The following is an 18,740-nucleotide window of genomic DNA, read 5'->3' as shown; positions in this document are numbered from 1 at the left end:
GGCGGCGTGCTTTACACCACCGCATCCGACGCTTTGCATTGCACTTGGTGATGTATGGCTTGGATGCAGCTGCTCGACCATGGAAACCCATTCCATGAAGCTCTCTGCGCACTGTTCTTGAGCTAATCTGAAGGCCACATGAAGTTTGGAGGTCTGTAGTGATTGACTCTGCAGAAAGTTGGCGACCTCTTCGCACTATGCGCTTCAGCATCCGCTGACCCCGCTCCGTCAGTTTACGTGGCCTACCACTTCGTGGCTGAGTTGCTGTCGTTCCCAAACACTTCCATTTTCTTATAATACAGCTGACAGTTGACTGTGGAATATTTAGGAGTGAGGAAATTTCACGACTGGATTTGTTGCACAGGTGGCATCCTATCACAGTTCCACGCTGGAATTCACTGAGCTCCTGAGAGCGACCCATTCTTTCACAAATGTTTGTAAAAACAGTCTGCATGCCTAGGTGCTTGAATTTATACACCTGTGGCCATGGAAGTGATTGGAACACCTGATTCCAATAATTTGGATGGGTGAGCAAATACTTTTGGCAATATAGTGTATATACATCCATATTCTGCCTTACAATCTGTTTTGTGTGAATACATTAGTTATTGCACTCCTGCCTGTCATGGGTAAAAGATACCTCTCCTTTTCCCATGGAAAACTGTTTTGGGGAGTTTTCCTAAGCAAATGTGAGGGTCTAAAGCACAGGGGGTGTTGTTATGGTGCTATGTAAAACCCTTTGAGAAAACTGTTTAAAAAATGGGCTACTGTATATTAATAAATTACCTTGCTTTGCACATCAGCAATCAAAGCAATTATTGGTTTCATGTTTTACCTACTTGGAAAACTGATGAGCTTTTCTCCACAACTTAATGGGTTCTACTGTCTCTTGTAAACATTGTATTTCATTAAGTGTCCTTTTCTCTGATTATGTGACTTCAAATGCTTTGTTGCGATCAACCAAACCTCTGGCACCAAAACAATCAAGTGGATTGATCCAAGAAGCAGGAAGGTAAACCACAAGAGGGACAGCGCGGGGTCAGCCCCTTATGTTTCTGCACTTCTCAGAAGATTAATGGACTTTAAATGCATTTGAGCCTGGGCAACAGGACACTGTATGTAATTACCAAAAGTGAAAGATAAAAATATGGTTAGTTTTCAAATGTTACATGTGGTTGACTGTGTTACTACATCAGAATCAGAATCAAGTTTATTGCCAAGTAGGTTTGCACTTACAAGGAATTTGACTTGGTGTTGTTGGTGCAGACAAAAAACAAAACAAAACAAAATAACAAAATAAGATAGAATATATATATATATATATATATATATATATATATATATATATATATATATATATATATATATATATATATATATATATATATATATATATATATATATATATATATATTATATATATACACACATATACTGTGTATATATTATATATATACACAGAAGCTACACTATATTGCCAAAAGTATTTGCTCACCTGCCTTGACTCACATATGAGCTTAAGTGACATCCCGTTCCTAATCCATAGGGTTCAATATGACGTCGGTCCACCCTTTGCAGCTAGAACAGCTTCAACTCTTCTGGGAAGGCTGTCCACAAGGTTTAGGAGTGTGTTTATGGGAATTTTTGACCATTCTTCCAGAAGCGCATTTGTGAGGTCGCACACTGATGTTGGACGAGAAGGCCTGGCTCTCAGTCTCCGCTCTAATTCATCCCAAAGGTGTTCTATCGGGTTGAGGTCAGGACTCTGTGCAGGCCAGTCAAGTTCATCCACACCAGACTCTGTCATCCATGTCTTTATGGACCTTGCTTTGTGCACTGGTGCACAGTCATGTTGGAAGAGGAAGGGGCCAGCTCCAAACTGTTCCCACAAAGTTGGGAGCATGGAATTGTCCAAAATGTCTTGGTATGCTGAAGCATTCAGAGTTCCTTTCACTGGAACTAAGGGGCCAAGCCCAGCTCCTGAAAAACAACCCCACACCATAATCCCCCCTCCACCAAACTTTACACTTGGCACAATGCAGTCAGACAAGTACCGTTCTCCTGGCAACCGCCAAACCCAGACCCGTCCATCAGATTGCCAGATGGAGAAGCGCGATTCGTCACTCCAGAGAACGCGTCTCCACTGCTCTAGAGTCCAGTGGCGGCGTGCTTTACACCACCGCATCCGACGCTTTGCATTGCACTTGGTGATGTATGGCTTGGATGCAGCTGCTCGACCATGGAAACCCATTCCATGAAGCTCTCTGCGCACTGTTCTTGAGCTAATCTGAAGGCCACATGAAGTTTGGAGGTCTGTAGTGATTGACTCTGCAGAAAGTTGGCGACCTCTTCGCACTATGCGCGTCAGCATCCGCTGACCCCGCTCCGTCAGTTTACGTGGCCTACCACTTCGTGGCTGAGTTGCTGTCGTTCCCAAACACTTCCATTTTCTTATAATACAGCTGACAGTTGACTGTGGAATATTTAGGAGCGAGGAAATTTCACGACTGGATTTGTTGCACAGGTGGCATCCTATCACAGTTCCACGCTGGAATTCACTGAGCTCCTGAGAGCGACCCATTCTTTCACAAATGTTTGTAAAAACAGTCTGCATGCCTAGGTGCTTGAATTTATACACCTGTGGCCATGGAAGTGATTGGAACACCTGATTCCAATAATTTGGATGGGTGAGCAAATACTTTTGGCAATATAGTGTATATACAAACAGCAGACTGTGCGTTAATGTAACGCAGAAATCCCGAATGGGGGAGAGAAACATTGTCCAGTGTCACGGGCGGGTCTTGGCCTATTACAGTAGTATAAGTTACTGTGCAATAATTGTTTCCAATAGTTTAGTGCTGTTTGTCTCATCTCTATGCCCTCTATGCCTGTTTGGGTTGATTAGAATATAGATGTGTTGGGGTCACCTCAACTTTAATACATTTCACTGCATTAAATCTTAATGAAAAGGTATTGTTTTTGCAGCACTGACTGTTTTATTTATAGCAGAAGATGATCTGATGTAGCGTTTATACAGTTTGGCTTATCAGCAAGCACAGCTTTGACGACAATAAAATATTGGATTATAAAACCACTTGGCAAATTGACTTGACAGCTAATGCTTATAATTTGAATGGAATAAAATAATAATAATAATAATAATAATAACAATAAATGGTTGTTCCTAATATAAAATAATACGTTATTGTAATACATTATTTATATACAGCCAAAACCTACAAACAGTATCCAATAATATACTGCATTTAGTTTATCAAGGAATTTTACAGCACATTATTTGCAACTTTTTACCAGTTATTTACTGTAAATTCTACAGTAAATTTGTTACATTGTATATAAATATACCATATGTCTCTTTGTATGTGTATGCTTTTCTTTATACATGAGAAATTTGGCAGATGTTACTGTGTGAAGGGATGTTTATGGGTTTTCTGGCTTGAACTAGTTATGTGATGAGGTGGGAACATATATACCTTTTGAAGTATGCCTAATGGTATCCAAACAAAGGGAACATGTTGTGCTCTTCAGCCTCAGCTTGTGCTTTCCTCTCAGATGTTTTCCCTTTTCTTTTTTATTCAACATTATTCTTTTAATTGATAACAAAACATTTTTTTTTTTAAACTACAAAAAAAAAAAAAAAAAAAAGAATTCCTAGAAAATAACATTGAACAAAGAATAAGAGATATGTGTAGTGGTAAAATCCATTGAATAGTCAGATTATCCAATGACTGACCGGTTTATTTATCGATGGACCAGTGGTAATGTTTCTGTCTTGAGCACTATAAAGCTATAGAGAAAAACAACATTTTTTAAAAATAGAACAACTATAAAAGTTTTGTTGCTAAATACAACAATCAAATTCAGTAAGTTTAATCTCATATTGAAAAAAATACAAATTTCACACATTTTTGAAAAGTCAAAGAGTATTTCACATATATTATGGATAGTTTTCCATGACTGTATTTGTAACTTTAATCAAACCTACTTTAGAACTAAATGCTAAATCAAACAACTGCTTTCTAAGAACATATAGAAAAAAAATCCAGCAACTTAAAATCTGAAATGTCCAAAAATAATTTAAAGTAGAAAAAACTTGTTTTATTTATTTATTTATTTTATTTTGTAATAGAAAATACGGACATCCTGTGAAACATATTAATATGATTGAGTCAAGACAAATGTATATGTAAATATTTTTATGTGTTAATCATTCTTTATAAAAGCTTTACCAATTTCTGTTTTAACAGTACCTGATTACTGAGTTTAAGGTGCTAATTTCTATGTTTCTATGTTTTAAAATTTGCATCTTGAATAGATAATCCATTTTTCAAAGTTCAGGGATGCTTTCAAGACAACCTGACCTATAATTCTGCTCGATTTACTTACCAGTCTATCGATTCATTTAGTGAAGTGTTTTGTTATTTTATATTTAATCAAATACAAGCCTTAAATATAAATTACACAACTGTGAGCAATAAACACAAAGCAATAACCAGCAAAAATACATAAAGTTTGGAGGTAATAAGTTATTGGACTACAGAGTGTTAAAAGGGCCCATACTTCTGGACCAAATGCTCCCTTTAAAGGCTTATTTAACTGAAATGATCAAAAAAGAATTATTTTGAGGCTATAAAATCTTTTTGTGTTTATCTGATTATTAAACAGGCAAGGAGATTTCATCAAAACTTTTAAACAGCACATCAGCGGATGACTAGAGAAGATAGCTTAACGTCTCCTTTTTGTTGGGCTGTTGGATGTCACTGGTCGTCCTTTTCTCTTTTTTCCTGCTGAACTTTTACTCTTGGATCCACAGGGCTTTGTCCTCTTCTTAATTCCTGTTGGTTGAAATGAAAACGGAGTTTTTTTCTCAACAGAAATTCTAATATCTTTATTGTGCTTTTAGGAGACTGCCCAACACAAACCAGTATATGTAGTAAAACGAAACCAAAACTACATCATGGCTATTATTTATTTATTTATTTTTATAAATAAAGAATATGAAAAATTGGCTTGCAGAAATATGGAAATCAGTGCAGAAAATTTTATTTGAGGTCTATTTGTGTTTAATTTAATCTCATTAATGTATTTTATCATGCATTTCAATTTCCCCCTTGGAGATTAATAACATTCTTTGAATTGAATTGAGTGAGTTTATGATACTTAATGCAACAATTTTGATCATGGAAACACTAATCTACACAAACTTATCAAATTGTAATACAATGAATTCTGACCAATTTCTGACAAAAAAGCAATTTCAAAATAGTTCATGGCAATCTATAAGGTGAAGGTTACCTTTCTGTGGAGTTTTTCCTTTAGTGGATGTTTTTCTTGTTCGGGGCAAAGCCTGCTTCCTCTGCTTTGTTTGGACACTCTCAAGCTCCACCTCCACAGGATAATGATCACTGATGCTTTCAGCCTTGAAGAGTAAAACAGTAAGATTATAAATGATCGATTTTTTTCTGTCCCAGAAATTGTTTTAACTAAATTTTTCTAATGCACAACTTAAACAGCTTTTACTATTTAATGCTAATGATAATCACCTCTTCATCAGTCAGGCCAAACTCCTCCTGGAAGTTGAAGGATTTGGCGGATTCAGGAAGGATGGCATCTAGCATTTTTTCTCCATACACCACAATCCTGTTTACAGAAGATTCATCATGATGTATTTAACTGATGTGGTTTCAAAGAAATCAGCAAAGTGATTTACTTGTACTATTATTCAGTAGAATTTTAAACAGGGCAATAGATGTGGACTATGCAGGTTGAGTCTTGGAAAAGAAAACCAAAGTTCACACTCTTCTAGATCTGACTTGAAGGCATAAAGACAAGGTGCTAGCTAATCTGGAGCTCACTAGGATCCTTTTACAAATAGCACCTTCAGCATTTCCAAAGCTGCTTGTCTTGGCTAAACTAACAAGCAAGAAAACATTGAAGGACAATCTGTTTTCCTATTAACTTAATCCATTCAAAGCAATAAACAAATGACTTTATTAGATTAGAAGCATGCCATTTTTTTCTTTTTTTCTGAACAAATCATAAGTCTGGTAAAGCAACATTCAGTCAGTTCCAAGACTTCTCAGTAACTATTTAGCATAGTGGTGGAGGAGTGATGATGTGAGCTAAGTTTGCACCAGTATTATAATAATTAAAACAGGACCAATGAACATGAACCCAAACACAGAGGTCAGTTTAAAAAAAATAATGAAAAAATAGAATTTAAGGTAATTATTAGCATTTAAAGCACTGCAAACTGGCTGGATTTGGCTGCTCAGAAAAAAAACAAATTTTTTTTTTAAACCTTTACAAACTGAAGAAAATGTCTAAAGAAGTTGATTGAAATTCACTCTTTATAGGAGATGGCTACATAAATACATTTCAACTACTGAAATATACCATGTTCAGTAGAAACATGTTCATAGAGTAATGCATGTTTGGATGACAAGTGAACTAAACTTTATTAATAAAGCTCTTTAAAACAACCACAGCTGGGACAAAGTGCTGTAGATACCAAGTAAAGTTAAAAATGTATGAAAACAACATAGAAGTTTAAAGGAACAAAACAGATGCAATAAAATAAATTTAGTAAAACAAATACACAATAAAAGAAACCACAAAGTCAAAAACAGATAGAGTCTCAAGCCAAAGAATTAAAATAGGTTTTAAGATGGCTTTTTAAAAGTAGACAGTGAAGAGGATTGTCTAATGAGGAAGGGAACTCATTCCACAATTCTGGGGCAGCAATTGAAAAAGCTCTGACAGAGAGATGGATTTATATAATATATTGTAACATTTGGAATTCATTCATCTAACTTCAAAACATTATTATTTTGTCCTGAGTTATTAATTCCTTACAGTTAAAAGTAGCAATCAGTTGTTCTATATCTATTTAAATAAATACTAAAATAAAATAATTATTTTCCTTAATGCAGAAGATAAATGTACTTAAAACATGCCGTCACATGGGTCTAACCTGTCATAGGTGTGGTCATTATAATTACTAGTCGTTGTGTCAACATCATCATCTATCAACCAAAAGAAAGGATCAGAGGAGATTCGGATTGATTCCTTCTTTTTCTTAGAGAGATATCGACCATCTGCATTGAAGTCTCCCAGTATCATAATGTTCTGAAAGAGACATAAAGTATGAGTCAAAACCGCACAAGTATTTGGAGGTTCGAATTTTGTCAGAGGTCTTAAGTAAAACTGTAAATCTGGATTATAAACCACTGCTTCAATCCTGAAAATGTGGTAGTGTCCTGCTATGTTTGGGAGATTTAACAATTACTTTAGGCATCAAATAAAAGCCAACTGAGCAGCTACTACTTTTTTAACTAACGAAAAATGACTTATCTTTGAAGTAAAGATCAAAGTTTTATTCAAACATACTGTAAGGATGAGCTCAGAAACACATAATTCAGCACCTTTTATTGCCTACAAATGTTTAACAAGACTAAACTGAATAACATGGTTGAAATTGAACAGTGAAAGTGACTCCCAACAGGGGGTACACGTACCCCCAGTGGTCCAAGAGTGCATTGCAAGGGGTATATTAAAATACTTTATTTGTGAGGTAGTGAAATAAAATAAGGCTGGGATCAGTTTTGAATTTTGAGGACCCAATTGAAAAATAAAAAACCCTGATCAACACAAAAAGTATGTTTTTATTATCTGTTTGAGTTCATCTTCAGCTGTGACACACATCAAAAACCAAGCAGAGGAACAGGCTGGAAGTAAAGAACAGTCTGGGATCAAATGTTTTTCCCAATGATCTATTGGAGCTCATCAAAGCAGTTAAGATGTCTTAATGAAAACAAAGTTATACTAATAAAGTCAGCCTGGCTATAATTTTTGTTCCCGATTCATCAAGTTTAAATGTGATTATAAGGGAGTTACTCAGAGGAGCTCCAGTTTTATAAACAAAGTTTCATAATATGATTTGATTTTGTATTTATTTTTAATTCTTTACTAAATTCCAGACAACATATGTATGTAGTTTTAAATTCCTGAGAATTAAATGCTCAAATTCAAAGATTAAGTAAAACATTTTTTACTTAAAACCTTTGGATAATTATCAATACGTGTGACTGAGAAGGGGATTCATGGTAGGCAAAATGCCCAAAGGGGTACACAAGTCAAAAAAGGTTGGGAAACACTGGTTTAGAAATTGAATCAGTTAAATAGGAAACTTCTGAAGTTAAAAAAACCTTTAAATTTTACACCTTAAATTTTACGTAGAGATTTTAAGTCATACATTTTTAAAAATTCTAACAGCTTACGTCTGTTTTCCACTTCCTTCTGACTGCTTTCACCACGTCATACAGCTCATCGAGTTCCTTCAGTGAGTCGTCTGGCTTGGTATGGACAGGTATCAGGACCAGGTCTTTTACAACTGAAAGTGGAAATAAAAGCCAATAATAAACACTACAAAATATATAAATACCATAGATGTGACCAGAAACTAATTGTTTAGAGTTATAGCAAATTAAAAGGCATTATACAGCAAAAGAGGTGGCTGCACATGTAATATCAAAATTTCTTTTAGTTTATAGTATATATGTCTACATGGGCCTTAAAATATTTACTCATCAAAAACTGCGATGGATTGCTGGATGAATGAAAAAATGAACTGACAGATAAATATAAATTTTATACAATGGGACTAAAATGGGATTAAACTTTTTCTGTCGCACAGCTGTAGAAAGAGTAACTGCTCTCTGTGGTGCTCCATCACTGTACAAACAGGACTTTTAAGGAAGTAATTCGAAGAATATTTTCCGCAGATCTCTTAGATGTTTGAATAAAGCAAATATTGCAGACAGATAAGCCTCAGGATTTTGACTGCAGTGAAATAGTGCTGGGAGCATGTTTTAATGATGCTAGAGATTTAAACTGGGATTTTTCTTATATATTGATATAACATCTAAAAATTCTGGATGAAAAACACTTTAAAACCTTAAATGAAACTATAATAAGTAATGGCTTTATTTTAGGGTTAAAATCATAAACACACCTTCATTTTCACCCATACAACTTTTCTTTCAAATAACTTCTTTGGTGAAACTCTAATGCCTGTGTGTCCAATGATAACTTCTTTATGTCGTTTGATTTCTCGTTAAAACAGACTTCCAATAAAATGTTTATTCCCCTTATCACTGTATTACTATTTCATTATTTGGAGCTTGTGTGGTGTGAACTGAAGTTATTTTAAGATCAAACAGCACCAACCTGTGGAAGGACAGCGGAAGCGCAGGATGAAGGGCTCTCTGGCAAAAGCATCTTCATCGCCAACCTGATTATCCTCATACTGATATTGATCTGTAAGCTTAACCTCGTCTGATCTGCAACACAGTGATAAAATAAAGTTAGTTTATGTTTTATGAACAAGATACAAGGCAGCATAGGTCAATGCTTTCATGTTGTTTACTTTAAATTTTGAGCCTACTATCTGAATGTGCAGCGAAATTAAGATTATCCGAACAAGTGATGTTTTCAGCCTGGTATTGTCAAATGTTGGTGTTCGTGGTCTATCAGCTGGAAAGTAGTCTTGGAAGACTATTTGGTTAGTTGTTGCCTTGTTACCATTTTAATAATAAAAATAATTTGAACTATATTAGATGGAAAGTGTTGGGTTAATGATTAGAGCAGTGCAATTCAGTTTCTATTTTTATATAACCTCACACCAGGAAAAAATTCACCTCTACCCTTAACCCATCCCCTTGGGGAGCAGTGGGCTGCCACTGTGCGCTGCCCGGGGAGCAGTGTGGGGTTAAGGGTCCTTCTAAGGGGGCCAGAGTGGCGGTCAGTGGGAGTGGGGCTGGAACTCAGAACCTCTGGAAGCCAAGCACAATGCCCGAACCACTCCCCTTGAAGGTTAATATTTTAGAGTACAGATCCATCCGGTGATAAGATGACTGGCATTAAATATGTCAAGATGTGCATTCATTATGTAAACACTATCTTCACTTATAAAAAAGTAGTCTTTTTTCTTGTTCTTGGAAGATTCACTTTCTAAGTTCTTCAGTTGCCATGACAGGTTTTATTGTCTTTCAATGTTTAACACAAATACGTGTGACACATTTGTTTATTTTAGACTTGAATGACTAATGATGTATGCACTGTTTGTAGTAAAAATCTATCCACCTGTAGAAACACACAAACTGCTCCTTGTAGGTGTTTCTTCCCAGACAGGAGCTGCTGATCATTTCATAGGGATGATCGCTGATGGAAGAGATGCAAAACAAAAACACATTCATTTAAGGTACAACATTTAAGTCTCTGATTTATCTTTTTTTAAAAACCAGGATACTTCCTTTAATGTTATATTAGCAACTATCTAATCTTCTTTTTAACCTAAAAGCCTGCAGCCATGCTGACACTTCTATTAACATACTAACTACAAAGACATGTGAGGCAGAAAATGACTCTTCTGTAGTTGTACTTTACACTTACGAGGTACTATTGAGTTTTTTAAGTAACTTCTCCATGGCTTTGCCGCTTTTATCAACCACCTCCAATATCACGATCACGCTGTATTTGGATATAATCTGAGAAAAACAGAACCAAGTTAAACAATATACAATTCCTACTCTATCTATAATGTAAATCACTAACATGTTAAAAATAAATAACCTTTACCTCAGTGAGGTACTGGGAAACCATTTTGTCTGTGACTTTCTGACGTCCCAAGTTCCTTACATTGAATGCTGCTACTTTCATTTTGGCCTGTTTGGGTGGGAAAAAAATTATATGAAAAACATGTAAAAAAAAAAAAAAAAAAAAAGTATAGAAAAACAAAATTCTGAAGCAGTAGGAGAGTGGCAACAATATAACTATAGAGGAAGCTATGTGGTTGAATTGTAGCTGCTTGTTTCACACAGTCAAAAAAACAGTCAAAAAGGAAAAGTTACCATGATGAAGTCTCTTTCCATTTGCTAAACTTAAACCATCCTTGTTTTCTCTAGCGGTAATAACTTCTAACACAGGGCTGCCCCGTAGTGCAGTTTCCTTGCAACAAGAAAGTCCTGGGCTTGATTCCTTGTCTACTGTCTTTCTGCATGGAGTGTGGATGTTCTCTCCAGGTACCCCTGCTTCCTCCCACAGTCCAAAAAAAAAAAAAGCCCTCCGTGAACCTGATGCTTAAGTGGCAGAAGATGATGGATGGATAAGTATAAAAACAAGATTATGATACAGAAATGTCAGTCTACTTGAAAATATATGTATGGAACAAAATGGGCTCTCAATACTGTATGGAGAACTTTTAGCTTGTCAAGAAGCATCAATTCTGAGCTATGGAGGCAGTTTGCTGAGTTCAAGAGGCCCAGCTTCCTTTAATAACAGCTGTTTCCTTGTCTGCTCTATGAAGTCTGGTGTTGCACATTTTCCTTACAGCATAAACCATAAATATGGGGTTTGGGTTAACCCTAAGCACAGTGATAAATACTTTAAGCAATGTGAACAGGTATTAACATATGCCATCCATCCATCCATCATCTGACACGCTTGTCCGAGTGGGGAAATGTGAAATAAGCATCTCCTTTAGATATTTCAGCAATATTTCTATGCTCTATTTAAATTTAAAATGGGACTGCCCAACTAAACAGAGGAATAACGCTTCTTTATGTATGGTCTTAAAAAAAAACAAAAGAACAATTATTGAAACAAAAGGGAGGCCTAAAAACCTCTCAGAAGACATAAGGGTCAGGAAATCACACTGAAAAGAGGGACAAGAATCCAGGAATGTCATCATTGATCTCAACGCTGAGCTCAACACTGATAGATATATATATATATATATATATATATATATATATATATATATATATATATATATATATATACGGTATACACAGACACAAGACTGATGGTCTGTTCATCTTCCCAGCACTGTTCTAGACTGAAAAAGCAGTCAAAGGGATCTTTGAATGGGTGTCAGAGAACCTTTAGACTATATTGATCAAGACAAACTACGGCTAAGGGAAAAGGTGAAAAGTGACCCAAGATTTAATTTTTTTTTTAGATGTAAGAATATTATTTAAATATTTCTTAACATATAGGCAAATGCAGTTTTTACAATGTTTTCAATTTAATCAAGTCAAAGCATTAGGTCATGTGACTGATATACTGCCAACTGTGACTCACTGATAACTCCTCTGTTTGCTAAAACTGAAGATAAGAAAAACAGTTAAACTGCCAGAAATGCTTTGCATGAAAACATCTGTCTTTAAAAAAAAGAGGAAGAGCTGTCTAAAATCTACCCAAAATCAATGAAAGAAATGGCTTCATTTTTTTTACAGATTTTAAAATTAAGATGAAATAAAGATTCCTGCTGCTACGATCCAATACTGGAAAAACGGATTGAAATTACTAGTAGAGTTCTTACCTTTTTAGATGAAATAAGCTAATTCAGAAGCAGTCTGCAGGGTATGTGCCTTTAGAGAAACCAAAGCTTTAGTTTGCAGAAAGAGAGCAGCTGTCAAACCTGCAGGAAGTGGCTCTGTTGCTACTAACCACACTAACATACATGTGAACTTCAGCACGCCCAGCAGTATGTATCAGCACTTTAAAGGCCAGTTCCTGACTCTATAGGGGCGTCTAAAGCGAAACTGCTTTTCTGCATCACAGACCAAAGGGATAAAAGTTTGATACTAGAAATCCTCATGTTGTTTTCAGAGGCCTGGTTTCATCCCACAGGTGCAGTTTGTAAAGTTTCCAAGAAGGAACTATCTTCTCTTCTCCAAAGACTGTGTCCCTCTTTGACACTATTAGTCTGATTTTCCCATGAGAACAGGAAAAAATTCTCATGAGAGGTTCTTCAAATAGTTACAACTTCCTTGCTAAAAAAAATTTCTCTCATTCAGTGCGGTTCTGTAAAGGAGAAATGAGACGGCAGATTAAAGAAGAGGAAGTACAGCAGCTGCAAATCCAACAGGACATAAGACTGACCTCAAGCACTTCTTTTACGTCATCTATGAAATCTTAAATCCATCAGAGCAAAGTCCATTTTCTGCTTAAATGTGAGTACATAGTGAGATAGAAAGCTCAATAAAGGTTAATCATCAGTATCACTTCTGGTTGTTTATTTTCATTTTAACATATACTGTTGCTGTTGAAGCTAGATACTCTGGGAAAATAGGTTTTAATTAAAAAAAGCAACTTTATCTTTTAAGCAGACAGTAAACAGTAAAAACCATTAAACTAATAGGAGAAACGTACCTACAAAAAGAAGCTGCAGTAACAACTCGACCACAACTATTTATCTTATTTCCAGGGAAGGGCTTCCACTGGCACGTTTCACTTCCTGTCTGGGACTAAGGAAAATGGCAGGAACAAACACTGCAGACCTACTTCAGACCCAGTGGATTCGATGCTTAGGTCCAGAAATAATTACATTAATACAGAGACAAGAGGCTTTTAGCATTAAGTTATTTATTAACATCAAATATGAAAAAACTCACGTTTTCATCCAAAATGCTTTCAATGAAGTTGCATTTGTAATCAAGCACCCAGTTCAGATATTAACTTCTGTCAAAACTGATTAAGGCAGGTTTTAAAATAAAATATACTGAGGAATCTGTTCACAGCCAGAGATGCAACGTTGGATTATTCAGCTAAAAGAATCTGTTAAACTGAATTGTGGTGCTGGATGGACAGATGCCTTAAAGGAGGCTGTTCCTCTGTGGGTAAATGGTTTATCACTGATGAAAATGGAATGCTTAAAAACAGCCGCATGGAGAGGGGCAGCAGGAGTTTCATTTGTACTGGCAGTCAGAAGGAAGGGAAACTAAACACTGAGCTTGGAGTGATTGGGATGAAAAAGACAACTCTAAATCATGGCTGAAAAACAAGCTCCATCACTCTGGACAACCGTTTGTTGTCGCTTTGAAAGTCCATTGGTTTCTAAATCCATATCTCTTCAAGCTGGGCTCATCACTGAAAGGTTTGATTGTCACTGCTCATTCTGCTGACTGTCTGTGATGGTAGATACGGCGCCCTGGCCTTTGCTGACATCACTAATACACGCCCACTGGCCGTCCATGGACTCCTTCCACAGCGTCACCTACAGACACAGAAGGAAATAAAAACCGTTTAATTCAACATCAGCACCTCAAATACTTTTTAAAACGTATTTATATTTGCACAGAGATGCTCATCATAGCTTGTAGACAAATAAACTTTTTGGATTTTACCTTGTTGTCTCCACCAGAAACTGCCAGGATATTTCCAGTGATGGACCAGCTGACATGCCAAACCACATCATTGAACTTGTGGAGCAGTTTGGCCGTCCAGGTGTTACCAGCAGGGTCGTCACATGTCCAAATAAACACACGGCCGTCCTGAAGGTAGAAAAAAGAATTAGGAATAATAGAATAGGATTAATCCTTACAAAGCATATTAATATCCTACCTAAAGTAGGCTATATCTATGACAATTAGATAATTGTAGGCCAGAATTTAAATATAATTCTGTTTAATTTACCACGATCCTAAATAAACAAAAGAAAACAACTTTAGCAATGACCTCCTATATCAAAGTGTTGGTTTGCCCTTTTTTCAGGTGAAAAATATCTGGTGTTAAACCATATTCTGTGAGATAAGGAGCTGTTGCAGATTGTCACCAGTCTGTTATCTACTAATCAAAACTCGCAGGGCTAATACCTTAACTTTAATTATATTTAAAAGAATCACACCCTGCTCTAATTCTGAAGTCAATCATAGAAAAAAGTCCCTTGAAAATGTATTTTAACATCATTGTTTTCAGCTACATGATAAAATGGTAGAGAACTAATTCAAAATGTACACCATAAAAAAGCACAGTTTATATGTTAATAATATTGATATATTGAATAATCAAGTTGAGAAATCTAATCTCTGGCTCCACCTAGTGGTAAAAATTGAGCCCAAAGTGAAAGAGCAAGTTTTTTCTTTAGTCTTTCGTTTTCCCAAATAAACAATCAGAAAGACCACATTGTTGAAACAGAGTCTCATATTAAAATATATTTAAAAAATGGTTTTCTTTTAAAATGTACCTGGGAGCAGCTGGCAATGGTGCTGGTGGGAAGGCCGATGGAAGGAGCCCAGCCAACATCTCTCACCCAATCACTGTGCGCCTCCAGCTTCTGGTCCTCCTTCCACTGACCATCCTCCTCTCTGCAGGGAGGAAGCAACATTCAAAATATAATATACTGACCATTTAAGATGGTATCAAATAAAGAGTCAATTTTTTTATAGAGGGTCCAAGGTAACTCTACAAATAAACAGTTTCTCTCATTACTATTACAATAATAAGTAATAAGAGTCCAACTTAAAAGGAACTTTAAAGGCTACTGGTGGGACATTCACTACCACATCATGTTAAATGAATTTTAATAACTGCAAATAACATTTGGTAATAGTACAAATGTTTGATACACTTTCCTGCTCAAAGGTTTATAGTCATCTTCATTATCCTCCAGCATTATACATTTTTTTTTTCTATAATCCTTCTTTCAAGGCTGTTGGAAAAGTACTTCGGGGGTCACTGGGGAAAGCAGTAACCCAAACATTAGACAGTTTGTTTAGGATAATGTAAGATCTTAAAGAGGATTTCAGTTCTTTCATTTTTTTTTTTATCTTTTGTCTTGCAGATGATACCAGCCTTTGTTTAAATATGTAAATAAAATAAAAATATACGTCAACATAAAAAACAAAACGTTTTCAAAGGATGCTCAAAGCACAGCCCACATTAAATATCAAATGCAGCCAATTTGGACCATGCAGACTTACTTCCAGAGTTTAACCAGGTTGTCGCAGCCTCCGGAGACAAAACGTTTGACATAGTTTGGCTTCTGTCCCGATGGTTGATCAATAAGACTGCCTGGGATTACAGCAGGTGCCCAACTCACTGCATTACAGCCAATCTATAGCAAAAATGAACAAGAGTTTCACAATTAATACAGCCCTCAACCCCTAAAGCTAGAGGTAAAAGCAATAAGAACAGGGGGATTTATGTGCCTTTGCAACATACAGTGTGTGCATTGCTGATCTTCTTGACATCCCACTGCTGATCTCCAGTAAATGTCAGAAGAGAAATCGCCCCGTCGGAGCTGCCACAGGCCAGGATTAACCCAAACTCATATGGACCCCAGCAAACTGAGTTCACTGTGGACACATGGAAGCAGAAAGAAGAACATGGTCAATTTCTTTTGAATTGGCACGGGCTGGGTAGCCGTTTTATCAGGATCAGAACCAGATCAGAAATTGTTTTAAATTCGGTTGCTTTTTTCTGCACATAATGATTTATTTAGGGGCTAAAATTCACAATCATGAAGGAACACTAGAAGGGAAGTGAGACGCTGCCATGGAGAAAAATTTTGACATGACACTTGTGATCTAAAAACAGCTTCCACTGATAATTAAAGTGAGATATGACTACGGAGACTCTGCTGACGATCAGCCCCCATTAAGCAATAATTTCTTCTTCTTTTTTTTTTTTTCAGACATTTTAGTAGTAGCGATGTAATCATAGTTCTGTGATATTTATGATAAGGTTATCATACCATCAGAATTTCATGCCGGCCTAATCCTACTTTGGACTGGAAAATATTCTCTCACAACCAATTCATCACCAGATAATTTAAGTCTGCTGTTGAATATGCGCACAATCTACTGATATAATAAATCAAACTTTCTCCACTTATTAAAAAGACAATGACTCTTTTCTCAGAGTTCTACACCCGAGGCTTAATTTGAGATTTTGGGAAATTTTGCTACAAACAGGAAAAAAAAAAAAAAAAAAACATCACATAATCAAGTAACGTCAGCTAATGCTTAATACAGATTTAATACACCTTTGGCAGTAATTACAACCTTGAAACATCCACATAAATTAGATGACTGTTTTTGTTTCATCTGACCAATAAAATGAGTGATGAGAGCTCCAAAAACAAATCACGTAAACTCTTCCAGCATCCATATACAGGGACCACAGATTTACCACTAAATGTAGCAACTAACAAAACCATTGTGTCGTTGAATGTGTTACTCATTCAAGGAAAAAAATTGTCACTACCAAGCTAAGCAGAAGGGTGCAGATAATTAAGTCTTCTTCACAGTTCACTACCAACCTGATGATTCGTGTCCATTGTACTCATACATCTTATCCCAGGCTCCATTCTCCTCCTTCCAGATGATGACTTTTCGGTCGTAAGAACAGGAAGCCAGAATGTTGCCAAACATCGGGTGAGCCCACGCCACCTGCCACACGGGGCCTTCATGTCTAAAAAGTAGAACATGCGTTATGGAACAAGAGTTCATTCGTTTTACAAAGCTACTTACGTGAACAGAATGGAAAATTTCATCATTAAAAAGGCAACATTTTGGGCATTGCAAAGTAAAATTAAAACCTATGAATAACTAAGAATTTTAATTGGGAACATGACAATATTTAATTATGGTTTAAGTGCATTTGGTTATGTTTCTTACCCTCTGAGATCTGCCACCAGGATTTGTCCTCCATTCCTGACATCAAAGATCTTGACGGTGCGATCAGAGGAGCATGTGGCGAGACGAGTCCCATAATAATCCATCTGGGCATCATGCTGCAACAAACAGAAACAGTAATGTTAAACTTTTACAGAATTTTTCTGACATCAGTGGAAGAATCTGAAGAAATAACCTCAAAATATGAACTGAAGTAATATGTTTGTTACATGGGGCTAAAGCTCAGGATATGGGACTTTCAAAGACAATTCTGTTTGCATAGAGGTTACATAAATCTATTACTGAAATAATCAATTAAAATATTTGATTTAGTTATCAAATAATTATTAAGTTATTATACAATGATATTTAAATTATTAACATGCTATTTGCTGAAACTTAATTGAAAGCCATAATTAAGATAAAACCTGTTTCTCTATAAGAATCATAGAGACGCACAGCAAAAAAGAAATACATTCTACAAACTACGGACCTAAAAAAACTTCCAAATTTTGCAAATGAAAGTTTTAATAAGTGATTAGCCAATCTTAAACACTTCAGGGTAATTTTATCAAGGCTGACAGACATATCAATATGGTAAAATAAAAAAAGGTTTTAATGATAAGCCACTAAAGGCTAACAGTTCAGAACAACAGCGAATAAGATAAAAAGGAAAATAGAACCGAAATACTTACGATCATGTCCTCGTGCGAGGTGTCCACTGTGTTAATAACGGATACCTTAAAGTCAAAAACAGTGCGAAAAATTCAAATTATGTACCAATCACAGACAGATTAGTCGGCTGCCATTAGCCACTATGCTAACGAATTGCTAATTCTATGCGAGCACGTCAGCAGCTAACGGTGAATGAAAGACATCACAGTTGACCTGAAGCAACCTGGCCAGCATTAGAGTTTAAAAGAAATTACACTCACCATGACTGTGGTTTTATCCCTATAAAAATCTTTCAGCAAGTCTCTTTTAAATTAGCCAGTTGACCAAACAGTCCGACGTGGCAACAAGTACCGCTTCCACCGAGTCCGACCTCTTTACCTACCGGTAGGAACAAAGAATTACCACAAATGGTTCCCCAAACAGGACAAGGCATTCCAGATTAAAGCAGAACTGTTGTTGGCAAAAGTAAAACGTATTTTTAAATTTTTCATAATACTGAACATTCATGGAGCAAAGTGTTAGTAGTGTAAAGAACCATTTTAAACAAATGCAGTGCTTTGTTTTTACATATTCCTGAATGCTCAT

General features: G+C 36.1%; 2 protein-coding genes across 2 annotated transcripts; both read right to left on the bottom strand.

Annotated features, from left to right (window-relative positions):
• Positions 1-3,652: 3,652 nt before the first annotated feature.
• On the bottom strand, positions 3,653-12,944 carry LOC119797220 (deoxyribonuclease-1-like). Its single transcript, XM_038306202.1, has 11 exons — positions 12,545-12,944; positions 12,404-12,452; positions 10,660-10,746; positions 10,474-10,568; positions 10,165-10,242; positions 9,250-9,362; positions 8,301-8,413; positions 6,995-7,149; positions 5,565-5,661; positions 5,317-5,440; positions 3,653-4,856 (listed from the first exon to the last, which is right to left on the bottom strand). The coding sequence occupies exons 3-11, from the start codon at positions 10,738-10,740 to the stop codon at positions 4,747-4,749; spliced, it is 966 nt and encodes a 321-aa protein (XP_038162130.1). The 5' UTR covers positions 10,741-10,746; positions 12,404-12,452; positions 12,545-12,944; the 3' UTR covers positions 3,653-4,746.
• Positions 12,945-13,429: 485 nt separating this feature from the next.
• sec13 (SEC13 homolog, nuclear pore and COPII coat complex component) lies at positions 13,430-18,554 on the bottom strand. The gene is made up of 9 exons (XM_038306203.1): positions 18,416-18,554; positions 18,176-18,220; positions 17,484-17,599; positions 17,126-17,277; positions 16,027-16,160; positions 15,786-15,919; positions 15,050-15,170; positions 14,211-14,357; positions 13,430-14,080 (listed from the first exon to the last, which is right to left on the bottom strand). The coding sequence occupies exons 1-9, from the start codon at positions 18,416-18,418 to the stop codon at positions 13,970-13,972; spliced, it is 963 nt and encodes a 320-aa protein (XP_038162131.1). The 5' UTR covers positions 18,419-18,554; the 3' UTR covers positions 13,430-13,969.
• Between the last annotated feature and the right edge of the window lie 186 nt (positions 18,555-18,740).

The sequence above is a fragment of the Cyprinodon tularosa genome, unplaced genomic scaffold, assembly GCF_016077235.1.
Source record: "Cyprinodon tularosa strain WSP-4 unplaced genomic scaffold, ASM1607723v1 ctg575, whole genome shotgun sequence".
In the NCBI taxonomy this organism is placed as follows: Eukaryota; Metazoa; Chordata; class Actinopteri; order Cyprinodontiformes; family Cyprinodontidae; genus Cyprinodon; species Cyprinodon tularosa.
Note: the sequence above shows the minus strand (reverse complement) of the source record. Positions and strands in the feature narration are given on the sequence as shown.

What these genes read in the sequence shown, in the direction of transcription:
- LOC119797220 (XM_038306202.1), bottom strand. Translation starts at nt 10,740, where the DNA reads ATGAAAGTAGCAGCATTCAATGTAAGGAACTTGGGACGTCAGAAAGTC. An exon ending in GAAGGAAGTGGAAAACAGAC is followed by an intron (nt 7,150 to 8,300) that starts GTAAGCTGTTAG and finishes TGTCTCTTTCAG; the next exon opens with AACATTATGATACTGGGAGA. An exon ending in AATGACCACACCTATGACAG is followed by an intron (nt 5,662 to 6,994) that starts GTTAGACCCATG and finishes TTCTGTAAACAG; the next exon opens with GATTGTGGTGTATGGAGAAA.
- sec13 (XM_038306203.1), bottom strand. An exon ending in AGATCAGCAATGCACACACT is followed by an intron (nt 15,920 to 16,026) that starts GTATGTTGCAAA and finishes TTTTTGCTATAG; the next exon opens with ATTGGCTGTAATGCAGTGAG. An exon ending in AACCTGGTTAAACTCTGGAA is followed by an intron (nt 15,171 to 15,785) that starts GTAAGTCTGCAT and finishes TCCTCCCTGCAG; the next exon opens with AGAGGAGGATGGTCAGTGGA.